The sequence below is a fragment of the Oncorhynchus mykiss genome, chromosome 2 (genome assembly GCF_013265735.2).
Source record: "Oncorhynchus mykiss isolate Arlee chromosome 2, USDA_OmykA_1.1, whole genome shotgun sequence".
NCBI lineage: Eukaryota > Metazoa > Chordata > Actinopteri > Salmoniformes > Salmonidae > Oncorhynchus > Oncorhynchus mykiss.
The window spans coordinates 53,348,474-53,371,600 of NC_048566.1; the positions used below are offsets into that span (position 1 = coordinate 53,348,474).

The following is a 23,127-nucleotide window of genomic DNA, read 5'->3' on the forward strand; positions in this document are numbered from 1 at the left end:
AGTACAGTATATACGTATGCATATGAGATGAATAATGTAGGGTAAGTAACATTTATATAAGGTAGCATTGTTTAAAGTGGCTAGTGATATATTTACGTCATTTCCCATCAATTCCCATTATTAAAGTGGCTGGAGTTGAGTCAGTGTCAGTGTTAGTGGTGGCTGTTTAACAGTCTGATGGCCTTGAGATAGAAGCTGTTTTTCAGTCTCTCGGTCCCAGCTTTGATGCACCTGTACTGACCTCGCCTTCTGGATGATAGCGGGGTGAACAGGCAGTGGCTCGGGTGGTTGATGTCCTTGATGATCTTTATGGCCTTCCTGTGACATCGGGTGGTGTAGGTGTCCTGGAGGGCAGGTAGTTTGCCCCCGGTGATGCGTTGTGCAGACCTCACTACCCTCTGGAGAGCCTTACGGTTGAGGGCGGTGCAGTTGCCATACCAGGCGGTGATACAGCCCGCCAGGATGCTCTCCTAATTATCCTACGCTATAGGGTCCTCCTCTCACATATTACTTGGTCTGCTGCTCCATCATTGTGGATAAGACAGGTAAACTTGCATACATGAGATCTTAAAGGCTACGATTTGAGATAGCTAAATAAGCTATTTTACTGACTGTTTAAGAATGATTAATAGCCAGAATAGCGGTATTTCACTGTGAAGTTAATATTGAATTAGAGCTGCTGTTTTTTTCTAATGAGTAGGCTTGCATTGTGATAAATTCACACATCTAGCACACCCGTGCATATTATTAAGTTACACCATTCAAGATAACATGGTTTTATATTCGTTGATAATTAATATTGAAAATCTAACTAGATTAGAAAGCCTAGGCTACTTCACCCTAATGTAAGATAAATACTGGCAGTCAAAAGTTTGGACACACCTACTCATTCAAGTGTTTTTCTTTATTTTTACTATTTTCTACATTGAAGAATAATAGTGAAGACATTCAAACTATGAAATAACACATGGAATCATGTAGTAACCAAAAAAAGTGTTAAACAAAGATTTTAATATTAGAGATTCTTCAAAGCAGCCACCCTTTGCCTTGATGACAGCTTTGCACACTCTTGGCATTCTCTCAACTAGCTTCATGAGGTCGTCACCTAGAGGTCGTCACCTGGAATGCCTTGTTCAAAGTTAAATAGTCTAATTTATTTCCTTCTTAATGCAACCCAATTACCAGCCAAAGAAATTGCAGCCCAAATAAATGCTTCACAGAGTTCAAATAACAGACACATCTCAACATCAACTGTTAAGAGGAGACTGAGTGAATTAGGCCTTCATGGTCGAATTGCTGCAAAGAAACCACTACTAAAGGACACCAATAAGAAGAAGACACATGCTTGGGCCAAGAAACACGAGCAAGAAAAAGCCAAATTTCTGTCCAGTGTCTGTGCTCTTTTGCCAATCTTAATATTTTATTGGCCAGTCTGATATATGTATTTTTCTTTGCAACTCTTCCTAGAAGGCCAGCATCCCGGAGTCACCTCTTCACTGTTGACGTTGAAACTCGTGTTTTGCAGGTATTATTTTATGAAGGTGCCAGTTGAGGACTTGTGAGGCGTCTGTTTCTTAAACTAGACACTAATGTACTTGTCCTCTTGCTCAGTTGTGCACCGGGGCCTCCCACCCCTCTTTTTATTCTGGTTAGAGACAGTTTGCACTGTTCTGTGAAGGGAGTAGTACACAGCGTTGCACCAGACCTTCAGTTTCTTGGCAATTTTTCCCATTGAATAGCCTTAATTTCTCAGAACAATAATAGACTGACGAGTTTCAGAAGAAAGTGATTTGTTTCTGGCCATTTTGAGCCTGTAATCAAACCCACAAATGCTGATGCTCCAGATTCTCAACTAGTCTAAAGAAGGCTTGTTTTATTGCTTCTTTAATCAGGACAACAGTTTTCAGCTGTGCTAACATAATGGCAAAAGGGCTTTCTAATGATCATTTAGCCTTTTAAAATGATAAACTTGGATTAGCTAACACAACGTGCCATTGGAACACAGGAGTGATGGTTGCTGATAATGGGCCTCTGTACACCTATGTAGATATTCCGTTTTAAAAAATCTGCCGTTCCCATCTACAATAGTCAATTAAAACATTAACAATGTCTACACTGTATTTCTGATCAATTTGATGTTATTTTAAATGGACAAAAAAATAGCTTTTCTTTCAAAAACAAGGACATTTCTAAGTGACCCCAAACTTTTGAACAGTAGTGTGTGTGTGTATATATATATATATATATATATATATATATATATATATATAACGATTTAAGATGTCTTTGGTACATAATTGGTTCAAATCATACTGTATGTGCTTCTATACTTGTCACTAATTTACCTCCAAAGATATTTCACTACCCCCTAAAGAAGGTGGCAGCAATAGACCTTAAGTGTGAGTCTGCCAATAAATGTAACCTTTATTTAACTAGGCAAGTCAGAAGAAGGAGAAGTAGTGGTAGTGGGATATCGCATTTTGCAACGTGGTTTAAAAAAAGGGGGCACAGGAAATTAGTTTAAAGAGTATATTGAGTAGAACGTCATTAGATATAGTCTCAAATATTTGTTTTGTTTTTTAAGAGCATCGGGGCTGGCAGGTAAGATTTAGTTTCTCCCTGACTCTGGCCCACACTCCAGTACAGTACGTGGCGGTAATGCACCATAACGTTGGATACCAACCGCCGATAAACCCGACCGAAGAAGAAGAACAGCGCTTCGAAGTTGGCTGCTTCGCGATTTCGACGCTTGCCTTGGTGCTCCAGTATCAAACGTAACATCACTAATTAATATGCATCTTTCAGCAATATCCAGGTGTTCTAGTTCATTATTTTTTTTCTGCATTTCTGGAGTAGCTATAACGTTAGCTAGCTTTACCAGGTAGAGAAATAGCTATTTAGCTAGCTAACTTTACTTAGCTAACGTTATGTGAATTATTTGACTTTCAGGACGTAAAACTACTTGCAAGATTTAACGAACAACCATGAGCACTCAAGTAAGTGAAATAATTAGCTAACGTTAGCCAAAGCCAAGGTTAGTAGCATGCTAAGTTAGCTAACGTTACTTCCTAGGTCTGTAATGTTCTGTTGTGTTAGGTAGCTAGCTAACAGTTAGCTGATTGGCTAATCTTGCGAGTAAGAAACATACAGGCGTGCTGAAATCAACGTGTGTCTGTTTCAGACATTCAGTCAGGTTCATTCATTCTCTCAGTAAGTCTCTGTTTGGGGGTGAACCAAAATCTCGATTACAGAAGACGTTGAATATGGCGGTTCTCATTTTAAGCCATGAAGCAGCCATTCACCAGCATTTCAAGTTTAATAGTGTCAACATATGCTAGTGAGATACCCCTCCCTACCCGAGGTAGAACAAAACACATCCAGTTTTTTCACATCCCTAATGTCTCCCATTTATGAAATGGATGGTTGTGTAAAAATATTGTACTGCAAAGGTCATTGAATATTTATGAAAAAAGTAAGCTTTACTTTTTGGTAGATAATATAATAGACAACTTTCCAAGTCAAATTTGCTCTCATTCAGTGCTGTATCATCCTATCTGACAAAGATGCATACAGTTACATGTATTTATTGTTGTGGCTAGTATAATCTAGCCACAGTGGGCTCTGACATCAGAATTTGTGTCCAAGGTAACTTGCCATAGATTCTCTTTAGGACCATCATTGATTTAGCCTTAAATCCAATATGGCTGCCATAATACCATTTAATGGAAGTTAGCTGTCCAGGTAGCTGCACAATTTTGGGATAGACTCACAATTCTAGGATAGATGCAGCGACAAGGCCAGTATCCTTCCTGTATGACTGTCGGGGTATTGGGGCTGTGTGGTGATAAGTTTCAAATTCTACATCATCGGGCACTCAGGATATGCAGCTTGCATTCCAACGATACCCATTGACTAATTGGAATGTTATCTCCGTCTGAATGATGCTGAGGTTTTGGATCCGTTCTGAAATGAACCCGGGGCATTCCCACTCGGACCTGATATGCCTAAATATTTGTTTTTAAATATAGAGACCCATTCCGAGTGGACCCGAATACAACTAGTCTCGTTACATATTGACCTGGTCAGATCTAGACTTGGTCTGATCCGATCCAAGTAAGGGAAGCTGCAGAAAAGGAAATTTAAGCTACTTTTTATTAACCAGAGCTGTTAAAGCGTGAGAGGAGGGAGAGAGGTGCAGCTCTAGCAGACGTGGATTGGCCCTACTGTGAGCGCGTGACATGGGGAGCAGGGAGGGCGAAATGGTAACCAAACAAGCCGACTTACGCTATAGTTAGACTAATAGCTGACATAGCTATGTTATTCACCATAAAATATGATTACGTAGTGCCTGTCTTGGACTGCATCAAACCGGAAGAAGCTACACTGAACAAAAATATGAACACAACATGTGAAATGTTGGTTTCATGAGCAGAAATAAAAGATCCCCGCCTCCCGGGTGGCGCAGTGGTTAAGGGCGCTGTACTGCAGCGCCCAGGCTCTGTCGTAACCGGCCGCGACCGGAAGGTCCGTGGGGCGACGCACAATTGGCCTAGCGTCGTCCGGGTTAGGGAGGGATTGGTCGGTAGGGATGTCCTTGTCTCATCGCGCACCAGCGACTCCTGTGGCGGGCCGGGCGCAGTGCGCGCTAACCAAGGTTGCCGGTTGCACGGTGTAGCCTCCGACACATTGGTGCGGCTGGCTTCCGGGTTGGATGCGCGCTGTGTTAAGAAGCAGTACGGCTGGTTGGGTTGTGTATCGGAGGACGCATGACATTCAGCCTTCGTCTCTCCCGAGTCTGTACGGGAGTTGTAGCAATGAGACAAGATAGCAGCTACTACAACAATTGGATACCATGAAATTGGGGAGAAAAAGGGGTAAAAAATTCAACAAAAATAAAAAATAAAAGATCCCAGAAATGTTGCCTACTCAAAAAGTTTTGAGGTTCTTAATTTTCCAGATTGTCTTAAAGTAGTGATGGACTGTTGTTTCTCTTTGCCTATTTGAGCTATTCTTGCCATAATATGGATTTGGTATTTTACCAAATCTTCTGTATACTACCATGTCACAACACAACTGATTGGCTCAAACGCATTAAGAAGGAAAGAAATTCCACAAAATAACTTTTAACAGGTGTCATGACACTCCTGTGAAGATCTGAAGATTCGGGTTACAGTGGTTCCGCTCTCTCCCGCATAGGGGGAGAGGGGTGAAGTTGGCCGTTTCATGACTGTTGTAAATACTGAAAACACTCTCTCCCACTCTGCAAAAAATTGAAGTAAAAAATCCCTTTGTTACAACAGAGTGAGAGTTGCAGTACGGTAACATCAAAATATATTTCTGTAATCCGAACAGTTGGAAGGGTCCGTGGGTACTTAAAGAACCCAATTGTCGGTTGTTGTTTTGGGATCTCATTAAGGACGGTATAACAACATAAATTTATATCTGAATGTGTATATTTCCCAGTTATCAGGTTTACATCCAACTGTTGTGGAACTTGTAGGATTAAACTATTTGTGAGGTGAAATGTGATCTTAGCCTTCTAAATGAGAAAATGTTTTTTCATGTAAAGTTTATCCAGTCAGTAACCACGCCCATGCGAGCACAAACATTCTGCCAAACATAATGGAACGGCCATTTCCCCCAAGTGTTTCAAAGGACCTGCTGAAGAACTCTATAGACCAGTTACGTGCAGCGCAAGCTGAATACGTTACAAACGGTTAAGAAAACGACAAGACTAGAGACCAAGCAGGCGGACGGTGTGGAACCGGACGTCATGAATGGTCAGACTTTATGAGACCAGAAAAATGTGGAGAGTGGCTGCACGTTGAAATGGTTAGAAACTCAGAAGATGAAGACTACACAGGAACATTCAGTCTGCAGCTGTTTAGTAGTCTGGTAAACTCGATCGAGAACCACGTTGAAAAATCCATTCTAACGAACACTTCCTCTGGAAGATCCATTCTCGACTTTCTGTTGAATTACTCCCCGTAGATCAGGGGTGTCAAAGTCAAATGGACGGAGGGCCAAATAAAAAAATCAGCTACAAGACGAGGGCCGGACTGTTCGAATGTTCATTGAAAAATTTTTAAATGACGCATATAGTCTAGTGAACCTAATTGAACCTACTGAAAACCTAACAAATATATTACAATATGATCAGATAAATAAAGCAATATTTTCTTATGGCTCTGTCAGTAATCTTTAATTTTCAACAGACACAAAAGACAAATTTCCTTTATATAAATATCCCCATAACATGAACATTAAATGAAAGAAACCGGTATTCAAGGCACCATCAGTAGACTATATTTTCTATTTTAGCAAAAGTGGGCTAAATTTACTTCAAAGAAAAAACAATAATAGCAATTTTCTATCATCCACTCAACTGAAATATTTTTAAAATATAATTGGATTGAAATACAAAAAAATAAAGTGCAAAAATCTATTAATCAAAAACAACACTTTGTTTAAGGAGAAGTAACATGCAGTGAAAACAAATATTAAATTTTAACTTTTAAACTTGAACTGAGTAAAAACTCTAAATATGTGATTGCACAGTAATGTTCACTTGTTTGAGGTTGAGGGTGATACTTGGTGGTGTCCCATCTTTTCCACAAGTTCATCAATGTTCGGGGTAAGGCTCTGAGCTGAAGAAATCCTCAGAATTGAGTGGAGGTGTTCAGCAGTAAGTCGACTTCTGTGTGATGTTTTGTTCAGGTTCATCAAAGAAAACAGTTGTTCACACAGGTATGTGCTGCCAAACATAGACAACGTTTGAGCAGCCTGGATGCGCAGCTGGGGCATTGTGCCGGGGAGGAAACGGGCGAACTCCGCAGCACCCACTGCCGCATATTTTGCCCTCAGTGCATCATTGCATTGGAGGTCAATCAACTCCATTTGGAGGTTTGGTGGTGAGCTTTCCACGTCAACAGCAAATGGGTTACCGAGCAGTTCCAACCTGCTTTTTTGTGCTTCAAAGTCAGCAAATCGGCGTCGAAAGTCAGCGGCAAGCATACCTATTTTATCAGCCAACTGTGTGCTCGGGAACGCACTGGTAGAGAGCTTCTCTTTCATGGTCTGGCAGCTGGGAAAGTGGCTCAAATTTTCTTTCCGCATCTGCGTCTCCCACAGAGTCAGTTTGGTTTTAAATGCCTTCACTGTACTGTACATATCAGAGATGACACGATCCCGACCCTGCAGCTGCAAGTTTATTGCATTCAGATGACTCGTAATGTCACACAGAAAAGCCATTTCACACAGAAACATTTCGTCTCGGAGTTGTGTTGTGTCTTTCCCTTTGCTGTCCAAGAACAGACAAATCTCCTCACGAAGCTCGAAACATCTTTGAAGCACCTTTCCCTGGCTTAGCCATCGCACCTCTGTGTGATAAGGCAAATCACCATGCTCCGTTTCTAACTCCGTCAGAAATGCCTTGAACTGGCGGTGATTCAAACCTTTGGCTCTGATAAAGTTAACTGTGCGCGTGATGATGCTCATTACATGCTCCATTTTCAAGGCTTTACCGCACAACGCTTCCTGGTGTATGATACAATGATAAGCTGTCAGCTCACCTGTCGCGTTTTCCTCTTGCATCTTTTCCCGTATCTTCGCCACCAGTCCGCTCCTGTGTCCACACATCGCAGGTGCTCCGTCGGTTGTCAAACCCACGAGTTTTTCCCAAGGCAGCTCCATCTCATTTACACATCTTGACACCTCTTCATACAAATCATGCCCCGTAGTTGTGCCATGCATAGGACGTAAAGCCAAAAACTCCTCTGTCACGCTTAGGTTGGAGTCCACTCCGCGGATGAAAATTGACAACTGGGCAATGTCAGAAATGTCGGTGCTCTCATCCACAGCCAAGGAATATGCAATAAAATCTTTTCCCTTTTTCACAAGCTGCTCTTTTAGATTGATGGACAACTGGTCTACTCTCTCGGCAATGGTGTTTCTGCTCAGACTCACATTTAAAAAGAGTTGCCTTTTTTCTGGGCAAACTTCGTCACAAACTTTAATCATGCAGTTTTTGATGAAATCCCCCTCCGTAAATGGGCTGATTTAGCGATCTCTTCTGCCAAAATAAAACTGGCCTTTTGTAGCCTTTGTTCCATGTCCATATTCTTGTTTTTGTCCGCGTGTTTCGTTTCATAATGTCGTCTCAGATTATACTCTTTCAGTACCGCCACACTTTCTCCACACAGAAGACACACAGGTTTTCCAGCTACCTTCGTGAACATATACTCCGACTCCCACCTTGTTTGAAACCCCCGGTTCTCAGTATCCACCTTCCGTTTTGCCATTTTTGATGGGTATCTGAAAGTTAATTTTACTGTGATGCTGACGACTGCTGTGCCAATAAATATTGAAATGAAGCAGCCTACTGCTCGGTGCGTCACCTTTGCATTGTGGGAAATGTAGTATTGGTGCGTGTAAAAGATCTGCGGGCTGCCGGCTTGCTGCGGGCCGGTTCTAATAATAAATCAAGATCATCCCAGGGGCCGTAAAAAACCTTCTTGCGGGCCGGATGTGGCCCGCGGGCCTTGACTCTGACATATGTGCCGTAGATGGATCAAGCCTTTTAAACGGAGAGACAGCAAAGACATACACCCATAAATATGTACATTGCAATAATTTCCAAAGAGCGGCCGTTCATTAGCAAAGTATTCGCATTTCCATATATGTACATTAGTGGAATTCCTGTCTCTCCCTTTCCCTCTTTTTTTGAATCCGGCATTTTGTGTAACAAGCCGTCATATCAGTGTTGTCCACTAGGGACGTTTCATTGCATTGTGGAGTAATCAATGTGCAAGCTATCCTGTTTGTTTATGTAATTGGTTAGTTAGTAAATAAATAATTAAGCCAATTAGTATATCGCAGATTCATCATTTATGCTAGGGTTCATGCAGATATCCAAGAGTTTTGCGACATTCCGAATGAGACTGAAGGTAATTAAGAATTAAATAACTGACGGACTGACTGACGTAAGAGAGAAATATCTTGTTTAGTCAGGAGATAGTAACTTGTTAAATAACTTTTCCCGTAGTGCCCCAGATTACTACTTAATTAATTGTTATATGATACATTTAATTGTGTAAATAATTGAATGTGGTATGTAATTTTTTTCTAAAATAACAGTAAAACACAGTGGTTAGAGCATTGGGCCAGTAACCGAAAGGTTGCTGGATCGAATCCCAGAGATGACAAGGTAAAAATCTGTCGTTCTGCCCCTGAACAAGGCAGTTAACCCACTGTTCCCCGGTACGCCGTCATTGTAAATAAGAATTTGTTCTTAACTGACTTGCCTAGTTAAAGGTTACATTTAAAAAAGACACGGTACAAGGCACACCTGTTAATTGAAATGCATTCCAGGGTACGACCTCATGAAGCTGGTTGAGAGAATGCCAAGAGTGTGCAAAGCTGTCAAGGGTGGCTACTTTGAAGAATCTCAAATATAAAATGTATTTTGATTCAACACTTTTTCTTGATTTACTATGTGATTCCCAATGTGTTGTTTCATAGTTTTGATGTCTTCACTATTATTTTACGATGAAGAAAATAGTAAAAATAAAGAAAAACCCTGGAATGAGTAGGTGTCTAAACTTTTGACTTGTACTGCAAATGTCTGCATGTATATATGTGTTGATGCTCATGTCTCCGCCCTAACAATGAGTTGTTGTCCCAAAAGCGTGAAGGCTATAGAAACGCATTGGGCTTATTTTGGCTTTGCCTCTTCCTCTCTGGATAAAATCAGACCTTTCCTGCTGTTGGATCAGTAATGGCAGTAATGAGTGATTTTATTGGCGGTGGATTTAGACCTTGTTTTTGAAGAACTTACCGGCAGTAAGGACAATAGTTGCTTAGCGAAACTCCATTATTTTGTAAGTACTGAGTGAATTTTTAAGCTGGTGAATGGCAGCTGCCTGGGCTTAAAATAATTGCCATATTCAATGTCTCCTGTAAACCCAGATTCTGTTTCAGGTAGGGGGAAGCCATGTAAGGTGATCACATAATGAGTTGTGAAAGCTACCTGTGCGTGATTCAATAACAATTTATTTTCTTTCCAGTACAGTATTCTGTTCAAGCAAGAACATGGTGAGTTTTGTCTGAATTCATCCTCAATATTGTTAGACTCATTACATATTGATATTCATATTTTCCTTCAAATGGAATGTCATTTGACACCTTGTAATTCCATTTTTGGTGTGTCTAATATGTGTGTTTGCCCACAGCCCACGACGATGCCATCTGGACTGCTGCGTGGGGTAGAAGTGAGCGGGATGGATTGGAGACAATAGTCACTGGCTCTCTGGACGACATGGTGAAAGTCTGGAAATGGTAATACACTGCATATTTTGAATCCAATTGAATTGAGCCAGTATGGTCGGTCTACACTAAGTTGACTGCTCTGTTCTCTTTCTTGCCACTCAGGTCAGACGAAAAGCTGGAGCTGCAGTGGACCCTGGAGGGCCACCAGCTGGGTATAGTCTCAGTGGACGTCAGTCCCAACGGAGCCATAGCAGCCTCCAGCTCGCTGGATGCCCACATACGCCTCTGGGACCTTGAGTTCGGCAAGCAGATCAAATCCATGGATGCAGGCCCAGGTAGGACATTGTCTGGTGGCTTTTCAGCCACATTATGTCCGGCGAGGGCATGTGTAGCAGCAAAGGCTGGGGACAATGCGATTTTCATGATGCGAAACTCCATGAATTGAAAAAGCCCATTCAGTTATTTTTTTCATGATTTGGGATTGACCCCAACCCTGATCTTTAACATTGAAGATGAAGTACTATGCTCAAATGTGGTTCATAGGGTCAGGTTTTGTCAAGCTGCCACCCTGTACAAGGCTCACATGGCTCAACTGAGTGACCACGACCGACAAACTTGCAGCCAAAGCTATTGACACAAGACATATTCCCCTCTGCAGTTGTATGATTTGTTTAGTTGTTGACTAATTGTAGTTCAGGCCAGAGCCATAGGAGTTATAGCTCAATAAATTGGTTATAAAGCCTGCTGAGCTGACTAACATTGTGACTGTTCACCAGTGGTGGCAGCCCTCCGCTCCTCTCTCTGATTGAGAGGTTGGGTTAAATGCGGTAGACACATTTCAGTTGAACGCATTCAGTTATACAACTGGTATCCCCTTTCCAAAACAAAACTTCTGTTTAGTGAGTCCGCCAGATCAGGCAGTCGGGATGGTCTCTTTTAAGTGCGTGAATTGGACCATGTTTCTGTCCTGCTAAGCATTTAAAATGTAACGGGTACTTTTGGGTGTCAGAGAGAATGTATGGAGTAAAAATGTTTTTTTTTTCTTTCTTTAGGAATGTAGTGAAGTAAAAGTTTTCCAAAATACCCCCAAAAACTACTTAAGTAGTAAAGTAAAAAATACTTTAAGGAAGTGCTGTTCACACTGTACAGTACCCTCAAAGGTCACCCAGGATTACACCTTTATTCTGTTTCTCTTGTCGTTCCAATAGAACAGTTTAAGGAGATACTAAGTAGCGCAGAAGTGTCCTGGCTTTTACTTCTGTGGGCTTCGATGTCACCCTTATGTTTTCTCTCTCTGGTTTTCTGTATTCAGTAATGTAATGAAGGGTATTTCGTCTAATTTCAGTTGATGCATGGACAGTAGCCTTCTCCCCAGACTCCAAATACATTGCCACAGGAAGCCATCTTGGAAAGGTCAACATCTTTGGGGTTGAAAGCGGCAAGAAGGAGTACTCTTTGGACACCAGAGGGAAATTCATTCTGAGTATAGCCTACGTAAGAAACAATCAAGATTGAATGTTTATTGTGGGACATTTTACTGATTATTACAGTGGAACAAGTGTTCACTCAAAATACATTTTATAGGTCCCCACACACATTTTTCACACTTTTACAGTGTTTGCTAGTTTCAACAACATAAAACAGGAACATCTATTTTGACAGCACTGGGCCTTTTAAAAATAATAACACCATACACACGTACAATTAGCATAAGGGCTCTCCATTTGCACTCTGGGAGAGCAATTTGTGAAAATGACTGGTCGTTATGAGTTATGTTGACTTGAGTATAGAACATCTCTGGGAATGCAGTTATATTTCTAATACTTGTTTCGGTGTGTCACTTATGGGGATACGCCTTAGGGCGGGTCACAAGCTTGAAGTATCCAATCACACAGCATCTGTTGAACAGGTAATGTGGCGAATGAGGTGGGCCCCTCTCTTACATGAAGAGAGCCACTCTCCCGCCAACTGGTCATTCTCACTACTTCTTTGAGGAAGTGACTGTGTTCACTAAAAGCTCTCCTCAGAACGACTAGATTCCTGTCTTCCTACTGAACAGTTCTCAGGCAAACCGTGAGGGTAATGCTGATGTATGTAGGACATTTGCTCCTGTTGATTGTAGTGATGCACCAATATGAAATGTTTGGCCAATACCGACATCTAATATTTTCTTGCCAAAAAAGCTAAACCAAAATATTTCAAATTTGAGCTGCCTTTTAAGCATTCTCGTACAGTTAAATAGTACACACACACACACACACACACACACACACACACACACACACACACACACACACACACACACACACACACACACACACTATACTGACCAAAAAGTTATTTTGTTGGCATTTACTTAAGTTGCCATTACCAGTAAAACATAATCAAAAGCCATTTATTTCACTTGCTGTTTTGTTGTTTATTTGTTCAGTCGTTTCGTTCTCAACCAGGATTTCATCATACATGTCAAGCAGGGAAGTTTCAGCTCTGTCTGTGGCCTCTCTTCCTCGGTGCCCACTGTCAGTGTGTCCGTTTTCCATTTTGTCCAGCTGTGTATGTAACATTTCACATAAACCCTGTTTCTTGTCTGCATCGAAGTAGCGGTCCTTTTACATAGCATCGAGCATGGTGGCGACACATTAAAGAGAGAATGTCACCGAATCGCTTGTTCACAGCCTGTATTAGCAGTTTTGTTAAGCAGGCGTTTCAATGCCATGACCGAGGGTATCACGTCTGCTGCAGGCGCAGTTGATGAGTTTATTTCTCGATTCAGTTGTTCGAATGGAGCTAGCTAGTGTGTTCATGTTTCAAACATGTTCTCAAATGCCATTGAAATGGCAGCAGCGGTATGACAACCAGCACAATCATGAGCATGCAATCCTCGACGACCCACTGTGCTGTCAAGACTCAGCATGCTCATGGGGCTGATATCGCTGGTCCAAATGTCAGCCGTGAAGCTAATAGCAGTGACGCTATTACTGTGTAACTCTGGTAGAGCAACATCTGAAAAATAGCGCACTTGGTATTGTGTACCGGTGCTCGACCAGTCGGCGAAGGCCAACATCACTCACGACAGAGAACGGTTGCTTGCCAAGGGCAATGAATCCCATTATCTTGGCGTTAATGGATTTCGCCTTTGAGTTGTCTCGCTGAAATGTTCTTACTCTTTCAAATCACTGCTGGACTTGGTTGACTGCTCAATCCACACAGCAGGTATTGTGGGTTAGGAATGCTGTGTTGCAAGTGTAGCGCAAAATTTTACGTGGTGTCATTGCGTCATGTACCTACGTTATATAGGTCAGCTTTGACATCGGTTTTCACATCGGCGTTAAACTAGACCTTGTGTTGACGTTGGCATTTTTAGCTAATATTGGCCGATTCGGATATGTTCACCGATATATCGTGCATCCCTAGTTGATAGTGTTGAGTGCTGACCAAAAGGTACATTTTGCTTCGAGTAGAATACATTTTCTACTCGTCAGTCTCCATTTAGCAAGTGCCTGTCAACGGAATTTCATAATTCCTATATGTGTTCATTAATTAAAATCACTCTGTTTCTAAGAACGCTGCCATAAAACCACGAACAACAGTTTATATACAAAATATGACGTCATTAGTTATAGAATGAATCTCCTCTCGACCAAGACAAAGCAGGTTCAAAAGTTAATTTCAACCCACTAGCGCACAATCCTCACACACACACACTATATCAAGATTAACTTCTGAAGTCTCACCATTATCCATCACTATTCAGCAGACAGTTCCAGATAACGGAAAACCTAGGGAGGCTCTCGTTGTCTTATCTAAACGCTCCAGAGTTAAAGTTGAGTCGGTTCAAACAGGTTAATGATCCTTTTTGCTTACTTAAAACCCTCAACCCATTTCTCCCCAACCTAGTTGGAATGGTGTTTATTATGTTTAATTACTCCTTGTTCATGCTACATAATCCCTTCCATATGAACTAACTTTATTAATCAGATATAATAAAACAGGGTAGAGTTGAATTAGTTATAGTTATATTTAAATGTAGATATTGTTTAGTCATTATTCATAAAATTCCTATCAGTGCCACATGGCTAGCTGTAGAGACTTTGTTAGCTCTTGCCGCAAGGCGCTAACCCGTCTAACTCACCGCAAGGCTAGCTGCACCAAACTAGCTTTTGCAATTGCTAGCTCTCCTCTGTCTACCACAACACACTCACAGGCCGTGTTGATTAAACTGGCCGCCCTAGCTTTACAGCCTGATGCTCGAGAGACACACAGTTCGTGGAGAGACAAAAAAAGCATGGACTTCCTCAAGTAAAGTGTGCCAACTAGCTAGGCTATTAGCCACAAGGCAAACACTACCTAGCACACACTTTGCTTGAGGAATGATATTCCTCGGAGCCATTGAGCCTGCTACCCTTGCACAGGGAGAACCTAGCCGGCATCCTGCCCCCCATCCAAGAACTTTCACACCCGTACCAATGTCGGGCGACAATAGCGGGCAATGATGCACACCCCTGTGTGTTGCCTGCTTTGGTTTTGAGCACGCTGCGGCATCACCCGCTAATCCCGGGTTCTACTAAAATCCACTGCTCAAGGCCCTCTTCCGACCTCGTGAACTTTGGGCTGATCGATGTCTTTAAATGGGCAGCGACCAGGTTCTGTATCGACTGGCCCGCACCCGTGGGTGGTGGCAGCGTTGAAGGAAACTCCCCTCACAAACCATCGTGGGGAAACGACTCCTCTCAGCTGTTCATGCATGTGTGGCTGAAGCCAAACATAATTTGGACAAGCCCCTCTCCAGCAATATCCAAACCAGACTCTTTGTTGCCATGGACACCCAAGGCATGGAGGAGGTGGGCCATGGCCGTCACTGGCTAGCCACCTGAACCCCAGTGCCTCGTCTATGACCGGCACTGCTCTCTCTGGGAAGACTGAGTGCTTCACCACCTTCATATTCTGAAAGGTCTATGTGGCTGCAGCACATTCAATATGGGCATTGAACACAACGTTCTTACTGCTGGCCATCTGCGGTGCTGTTGTGGACACAGGTGAAGGTCAGCAACCCAACGCTGAAAGTATTTCAGCCAAGACCAATGCGACAAGATCTGTATCGCTGTAGTTCTCAACCTCTGACCATGCAGAGGCGCAATCCAAGTCTGTGGGTGAACCTTGTGATGGTGGGAGGGGGAGCCTTGTCCAGCCTATTGGACAAGGAAAAAGCAATTTTCCTTGATGCTCCTATCGCGCCAAAGGAACTGTTTGGGCCTTCTGTCACCACCATGAAACACAAGTGCAAACTTCGTAAGAAGGAAGGTGGGTCTTGCACACCTCATTCCCCAGGGGGAGAAGTAGCGGAGTCCATCCAAAGGGGAAAGTCCCTGACTACATTTTCTTAATGGAAAACCTTCCCTAGGTATAGTGTCAACGAGGAAGGTGGTGACGACAGATGCGTCACTCACCGGGAGAGTCATGAAGGAAGAGTAATAAACGGATTGTGGTCCCACAGCTCCGCCATGCTCGTATAAATTACATCGAACTGCTGACAGTGTTTCTCGCATTGATACACTTTCTGCCTTTCCTTCAAAATTCTCACATCCTTGTCAGGGCAGACTATGACTGTGGTGGCACACAACCGTCAGGGTGGCACGCTCTCTCCGTCTACACAGACCAACTGTCAAGATTATTCTGTGGAGCAGGGTGCACCTGCTTTCACTACTCACATCCCAGGTGTATTGAATGTGGGAGCGGACTTGTTATCCAGAGGGAATCTCCTATACAGGGATTGGAGACAACTAGATCTGGGAGACACACGGTCTAGCCACTGTAGATCTCTGCATCGCACAAAGAAACGTGGCTCAGTTGGTAGAGCATGGCACTTGCAATACCAGGGTTGTGAGTTTGATTCCCACGGGGGACCAGTATGAAAAATTTAGTCGATGCAAATAGTTCATGTAGCCATTTGATTAGCTGTTCAGCAGTCTTATGGCTTGGGGTAGAAACTGTTAAGGAGCCTTTTGGACCTAGACTTGGTGCCCCGATACTGCTTGCTGTGCGGTAGCAGAGAACAGTCTGACAATTTTTAGGGCCTCTGACACTGTCTGGTATAGAAGTGCTGGATTGCAGGAAGCTTGGCCCCAGTGATGTGCTGGGCCGTACTAACATCTGTAGCACCTTGCGGTCGGATGCCGAGGAGTTGCCATACCAGGCCATGTTTTTTGATCCATGTTTTTGGATCATGATAGTTTTTTGGTCATGTGGACATCAAGGAACTTGACACTCTCTACCTGCTGTACTACAGCCCCGTCGATGAGAATACACCAGTAGGCTAGCTACAGTTTAACACCATATGCTCTGAATTTCGCTCACTTTACATCATTCAACTACTTAGAAACGATACTATAACTCAATCTAAATCCATATTCCAATGAGACTGAGATCAAATGGTTGGTATAGAGATCCTTCGTAGTTATTTCAAACTATCTGTCACAATTGACAGTGCGAAATGTGAAGGGAAGGACACAACAAATGTGTGTAAAGTAGAGGTAAAGAAACATGCGTAGAACATCTTACGCACATGCGCAGAAGCTTCGGAACCTTTAGTGCTCGGGAAGAAAGGTTGAGAAAAGTCGGGAGCCACAGCCTTTAAAGAATTGTCAGTGCTGCAACTATCAAATGTTCCTGATAATGAATCAGTTCTTCAGCTGGCAGTGGTTCATAGTTTTTATCCCACATTTTCCACATGATTACATCAATAACATCTAGTTAAACGTTCAAATACAACTGCTCAAAACAAACTTTATAACTATCAGAAATACTTGAATTTGAATTTAATTTTTTCCCTATCTTTTTTTCCAGAGTCCAGATGGAAAGTACTTGGCCAGTGGAGCTATAGATGGAATCATTAACATCTTTGACATTGCCACTGGGAAACTACTCCATACGCTGGAAGGTACATTCTCTGGCCTCTGTCCCTCAACCACTTTCTCCCACAGCCAAGCACCAATCGTCATGTCACCAGAATAAGACCCTTGTGCTTGATGCTGCCTTCCAATAAATAACATCACTGTGCACTTTCAACACCCAGTGAAGTTCATTATAACTTATTTAATCTGTAGCCTATTAAACTTCATGCTTTCCTGGGTTGTAGTGGGATACTATACCATTGCGTGATTACAAGTTTACGCCTATGGTTATTATATCAATATTTGCACATAAAGGTGTTTTTGTCATTTCTCGCATACATTTATTTTACCGGCACAAAACGATCCCACCTTTGCATATTTTGTTTTGTCAACATTTGTTAAGTACTTTACTCTCATAAAAAGGTTGGATGGAAACCTGGTTTGTAAAACATTTCACTGGCTGCTATGTGACTCAATCTACAATGGACAATGTCAAGCGTCTTCATATTGAAGGTGTATAGCTCTCACGAATTGTCAGCACTGAAGACAAGCTGTGTTTGTTTTAATCAAGCATGCTGTCTCCCCCTCTCTCCACTCCCTCTCTGTAGGTCACGCCATGCCTATCAGATCGCTGACGTTCTCTCCAGACTCACAGCTCTTAGTCACAGCCTCAGATGATGGCTACATCAAGATTTATGACGTGTAAGTTCGCTGGGGAGTTAAAGGCCATCTGTCTCGCCTGCTTTCATTTTAGGGTATTGGGGTGTAGAATAAGAATCCTACAGACTGTTCCAAACAAATAAAAAATGCATGGCTGTATTGCTTTGTGTTCAAGGCAATGTATCCATGAATTGAGTATTGGGGATATATTTGAAACAACTTAAGAATTTTGGTGGTTCTCTTTGAGATCCAAATGAAATGTCAAATTACATTATGTCACACAGGTCCACGCTGACTTCCAGTGATGGCTCACCCTAAAATCACCCCAAAGTCTGTCAGATCTTTTCAGACATCAACAGTGGTCTGATGCCAAGCAGTCCCTATTCTCATATTTTGGGTGTTGCTGTTGCTATCATGCTCCTTTTTTGGAAAACATTTAAGTATTTGAAAAAAAGTATTAACTGACACATATGGTTGCAAAGCTACCGGTAATATGGCAATCTTTGGTAACCTTTTTGTTAATTTATACTTTATATATTTTTTATATTGTCCATAAGTTTCTAGTGGCTAGACCATATGGTTCAAGATAAAATAGCCTAATGAATGAAAAAAGCATCTAATCAACAATAGCATTATTTTCAATTAACTTTTCCACAACTGCCACCAGTTTGTAGCAAAAACACGGACAACAAAAACATAGTAAAATAAATGTGTAAATATGCGGACACCCTCATTAAACACCAATGGTATACGCTAAGTTGATGATAATTTATAACTTTGTTATTTTATTAAAAAATATTTTATTATTTTACATGTGATAAGGCCACACAGAGGGCCATAGATAATGAGACACCTGTGGAAATCTGAAGGGCCCAACAGGGCCACTAGATGTCACCTGATAAATTCCCACAGCGTTGAAAGTGACAAATTCTGGTAGTTTAATGGTAAAATTCTAAAGTTTTGTAATATACCCTCCCCTTTTAACCCTAGACCCAGATAATCACCAAAATTAATCCAAAAGCTACATGTGGTGCCAGTGTATACACTATACAGTGCATCGGGAAGTATTCAGACCCCTTCACTTTTTCCACATTTTATATTACAGCCTTATTCTAAAATAGATCAAATGCATTTTTTCCCTCATCAATCTACACAAAATACCTCATAATAAAGAAGCAAAAATTGTTTTTTATACATGTTTGCACATTTTTTTCAAATAATGAAACAACTTATTTACATAAGTATTCAGTTTCCATTGATCATCCTTGAGATGTTTCTTCAACTTGATTCGAGTCCACCTGTGGTAAATTCAATTGATGGAAAGGTACACACCTGTCTATATATGGTCCCACAGTTGATAGTGCATGTCAGAGCAAAAACGAGACAGGATTGTGTTGAAGCACAGGTCTGGGGAAGAGTACCAAAACATTTCTGCAGCATTGACGGTCCCCAAGAACACAGTGGTGTTCTTAAATGGAAGAAGTTTGGAACCACCAAGACACTTCCTAGAGCTGGTCCCATCATGCAATACAAAAAAAATACTTGTCTGTTCATTTCTCATGTAACTTTGTTTTCTTCTTGAATCGACCATATCCTTCTCTTAGCCACTGGCGCCACGTGAGCTAGCTGAATTTCCCCGCCGCCATCTTCCTGATTTTCTAGGTTCTCCCCGGTGGTTGTTTGTTCATAGCTGTCATGTTCTCCAGCTCTTCCCCCTAATTTTTATTGTCAATAGATTTACGTTTCTTTTTTACAATAAATCGATCCATGTCAACCAGACTGCAAAATTAACTAGTAGCAAACTAATGTGTGTCGGTTGCTGTAGTTGAGCAGTTGCGTTCTATTTCAGCCTTTCTGTTCAACAGCTGCGCTATACTGCCATCTATCTGCTGTCCAATGAATACCACTGATTTAGAGTAAATTCTTCCCAGAAGGGTAGATAGAGGCTGTTATAGCAGCAAAGGGTGGACCAACTCCATATTAATGCCCATGATTTGGAATGAGATGTTTGATGAGCAGGTGTCCACATACTTTTGCTCATATAGTGTATGTATTTTATTAAAACTTGGAAAATGTTGTTTTACAGGCAGCATGCCAAGTTGGCAGGCACTCTGAGTGGCCACGCGTCCTGGGTCCTCAACGTAGCTTTCTCCCCTGACGACACGCATTTTGTATCCAGGTAAAGTGTGTGTGCTTGTCTTAAGTCAGTAACTGTTTTGGCTTTAAATAGTAAGTTCCCAGATCATATTTGATGTGATTTAATAATGGCAGGTGCCAAAGTCTAATTCAAAAACAATAAAACGATTGTCACTTGCATATCTTTCACCAATCCAGTTATGTAAAATCAGTTATAACGTCAATGATGGGAGAAGGAAGAGGTCCTATATCCAAAATGTTCCAACAAGTTTTTTTTTTTTGTTTCACATACATTCAGATTTTGAGGACTAGAGTCTACAGACTACAAATGACAGGTGTGATGCCAAGAAGTGTTGTGAATTTTTGGGATGACAAAATTACTTTTTTGTCTTTGCTCCTCTCAGTTCCTCAGACAAGAGTGTGAAGGTTTGGGACGCCAGCTCTAGGGCATGTGTCAACACATTTTTCGACCATCAGGACCAGGTGAGAACATTCAGTCAACTCCCAACGGCTAATGGAACATTTTATTGGTTCTGAGGACCGTACATTTTTATTTAGAAAGCACTTCTCCTTTTACAATCCATAAAGTGCATGCTCGATAGTATATTCTGGATTGGGTGAACAGGATTTATATCCTTAATCCGCCATATTATTTTCACCTACAGTCTGATCACAAAAGAAAGAAAATGAGGGAAGGGATTAAAAATGTTATTGGGTCTAACAGCCATATACAATACAGTACACTCATCTCTTGCCGACTTCGGTGTTATAGTGGCTGGCCACTCAAAAGAATATGGGAATTGAAGTGGCTGTTGTCCTACTATGCTCCCTCCTGTGTTTCTGTTATGTCTCAGCGTTGGCAGACTGAATAATCCGAGCTGTCATTAGATCTCCACTGCAGACGCCTGTAGGGAGGCTTAATCTTCTCTGGAAGAAATCTCCAAATTTACAGACTTTGCTCTGAGGAGAGATCAGAGGCAGTTGAGTGTCTGGTCTGCTTTCCATTTATAGCCTCTTGTCTGAATGAAAGCTGCTAGGAAGTCAAGAGAATAATATGGACAAATGCAGCTGATTTTTAAAATCATCTCTCTTTTGTAGCAGTATCTCTCGTCCGACTGGTCACAATAGACAGAGGAGCTCTTCTTGCTTTTCAGAGGTCGAATGGATTATTGATGAAAGAACATCACATGGTTGTCCCACCATCATTTAATCATTTCAAAGGGTGCATTCTTTTTTTTTTTTTTTTTTTTACAGAATAGTAATATTTGAAATCTTTTCTGACTACATTTGATGGTACAGTCGTACACCTGCATTCTGAATTGGTTTCGAAATGCCTACAGAGTATTTTAAGTGACATGTGTTTTTCCAACTCTGCCACTGTTTTTACACTTAACTGCTATCTTGCATGTTGTTCAAGTCTTGTCGTCTGCTTCCCCCCCCCCCCCCCAGGTGTGGAGTGTGAAATACAACGGCACAGGTTCTAAGATCGTATCTGTTGGAGATGACAGGGCCATCCATATCTATGATTGTCCCATGTGATGCACCAGCTCTTATTCCTACCACCTCTCCCAGCTGCAGACCAGGCAGCCTAAATACTGGCGCTCTAGTAAGAGTACCACAGCTTATCTTGCCTGGCTCATCCTACTTATGGTGCAGCTCAATATTCTGACTTGCCCTCCTTCCTCTCAGCTGCACTGATTTGAAAATTCACATTCACAAGCCCTGCTTCTTCTCATTGAGATGGAAGGTGAGGAGAGGAAGTCCATTTAGACTGTTGAGATGCACCTATGGCCTAGCTCAGTCAGAACAGCCCATGGTTGCCCCACTGAGCCAGAGCTAAACTGCAATCAAACAATGATTGTGGGGGTTCAATGTCATTGATTATTTTGCACTTCACTGTACCTTACCCTCCCTCAAAATAAATGATTTTTTTGTAATTTCATTTCCCCAACTAATTTGAGTTAATGTTCCTTCCTACCCGTGCCTGATTTATTCAAATAACTTTTCAACATTTTCAGAATGGTAACCTAGTCATTTGTGGATTTAAGTGAATGTCCCCGCAAATTAAAATACAGCAGATGTTTCGCAGGCAGTTATGTTTAGAAAAACAATTACTGTACACAGGATTTCTGTGAAAAGTGAGGAAGCACACATTTCAATCAGCATGAAATGAACTTCCATCTCAGGCTGGCACCAAGGCTACAGTTAGTTATCCTATTACATTACACACCATGCTCAAGAAGGTCTTGCAAACCAGTGCTCCATCCTGTGACCAAAAATCAGTACTGCATATAGAATTAATTCCTATTCCAAAGTGTTTTAAGAAAACTGCAACGTAATGGACACATTTGCACTTTGCCATGCCTGTCGTAGAGAAGGAAAATGGGTTCACATTAAGGGGACTTTTGCCCAACTGCCCATGTCAAGGTGGCACAGAAGTTTCCCCTAGGATTTTTTTTCCTTTACCTGGGGGCATGCAGCCCCATGAGATTATATTTTTGTAGAATTAATTTAAAAAAAAGATGATTAAATGTATCCCCAACTGATGCTGAAGCATGGGGTTTCCCATCCGCATTTACCTCATTGAAAACCCCCAAAGTATGAAATGCTAATATACGTTGGCACTACAAGGTTTTTACTAGAAGAAGAAAATTGGTATTAGATGGCAATTTGGCAGGCTGAAAGTTTAGGGTGCAGACAAAACGTAAGTTAATTTCCTGCAATTCTACATATTGTCATCACTTATGCAGTGTTATGTTTCTTGATTGATTTTGTTATGTTTGAGTCAATGGGGGCTCCATACCATGACATTTGTACTTTTATTCTCCCTTACACCTCTTTATTTTGGTGATTAGTTCTCAAAGATCTTATTTTAAAATATGTCCATTATCTTTTGTACATACTGATTTTAGTCAATTTTACACAAACGTTACCATCCCAAATGTTTCTTTTAAGGAGTGGCGGCGACGATAAATCTAGGGGATAACGGCAATTGGTGTAACATTGAGGATCAAATCAGCTTCAGGCACACTAGGGTTGTTACATAAGTAGGCCTGTTCCTGAAAGTGTGAAGTCCAATTTATTGTACAAACTGTCAATGACCTTGCAATTCAAATTCATGAGTTATGATTTTTTGCTAAGCATTAGGAGAAACTTAGATTTGTATTTGACATTT

General features: G+C 41.6%; 1 protein-coding gene across 1 annotated transcript; it reads left to right on the top strand.

Moving 5' to 3' along the window:
• Positions 1 to 2,626: 2,626 nt before the first annotated feature.
• On the top strand, positions 2,627 to 21,907 carry wdr61 (WD repeat domain 61). The gene is made up of 11 exons (XM_021564860.2): positions 2,627 to 2,774; positions 2,950 to 2,996; positions 10,065 to 10,092; positions 10,230 to 10,335; positions 10,429 to 10,601; positions 11,612 to 11,760; positions 17,110 to 17,203; positions 17,765 to 17,858; positions 19,903 to 19,995; positions 20,357 to 20,435; positions 21,402 to 21,907. Exons 2-11 carry the CDS (start codon positions 2,985 to 2,987, stop codon positions 21,489 to 21,491), a joined length of 918 nt encoding a protein of 305 aa, XP_021420535.1. The 5' UTR covers positions 2,627 to 2,774; positions 2,950 to 2,984; the 3' UTR covers positions 21,492 to 21,907.
• The last annotated feature ends 1,220 nt before the right edge of the window (positions 21,908 to 23,127 follow it).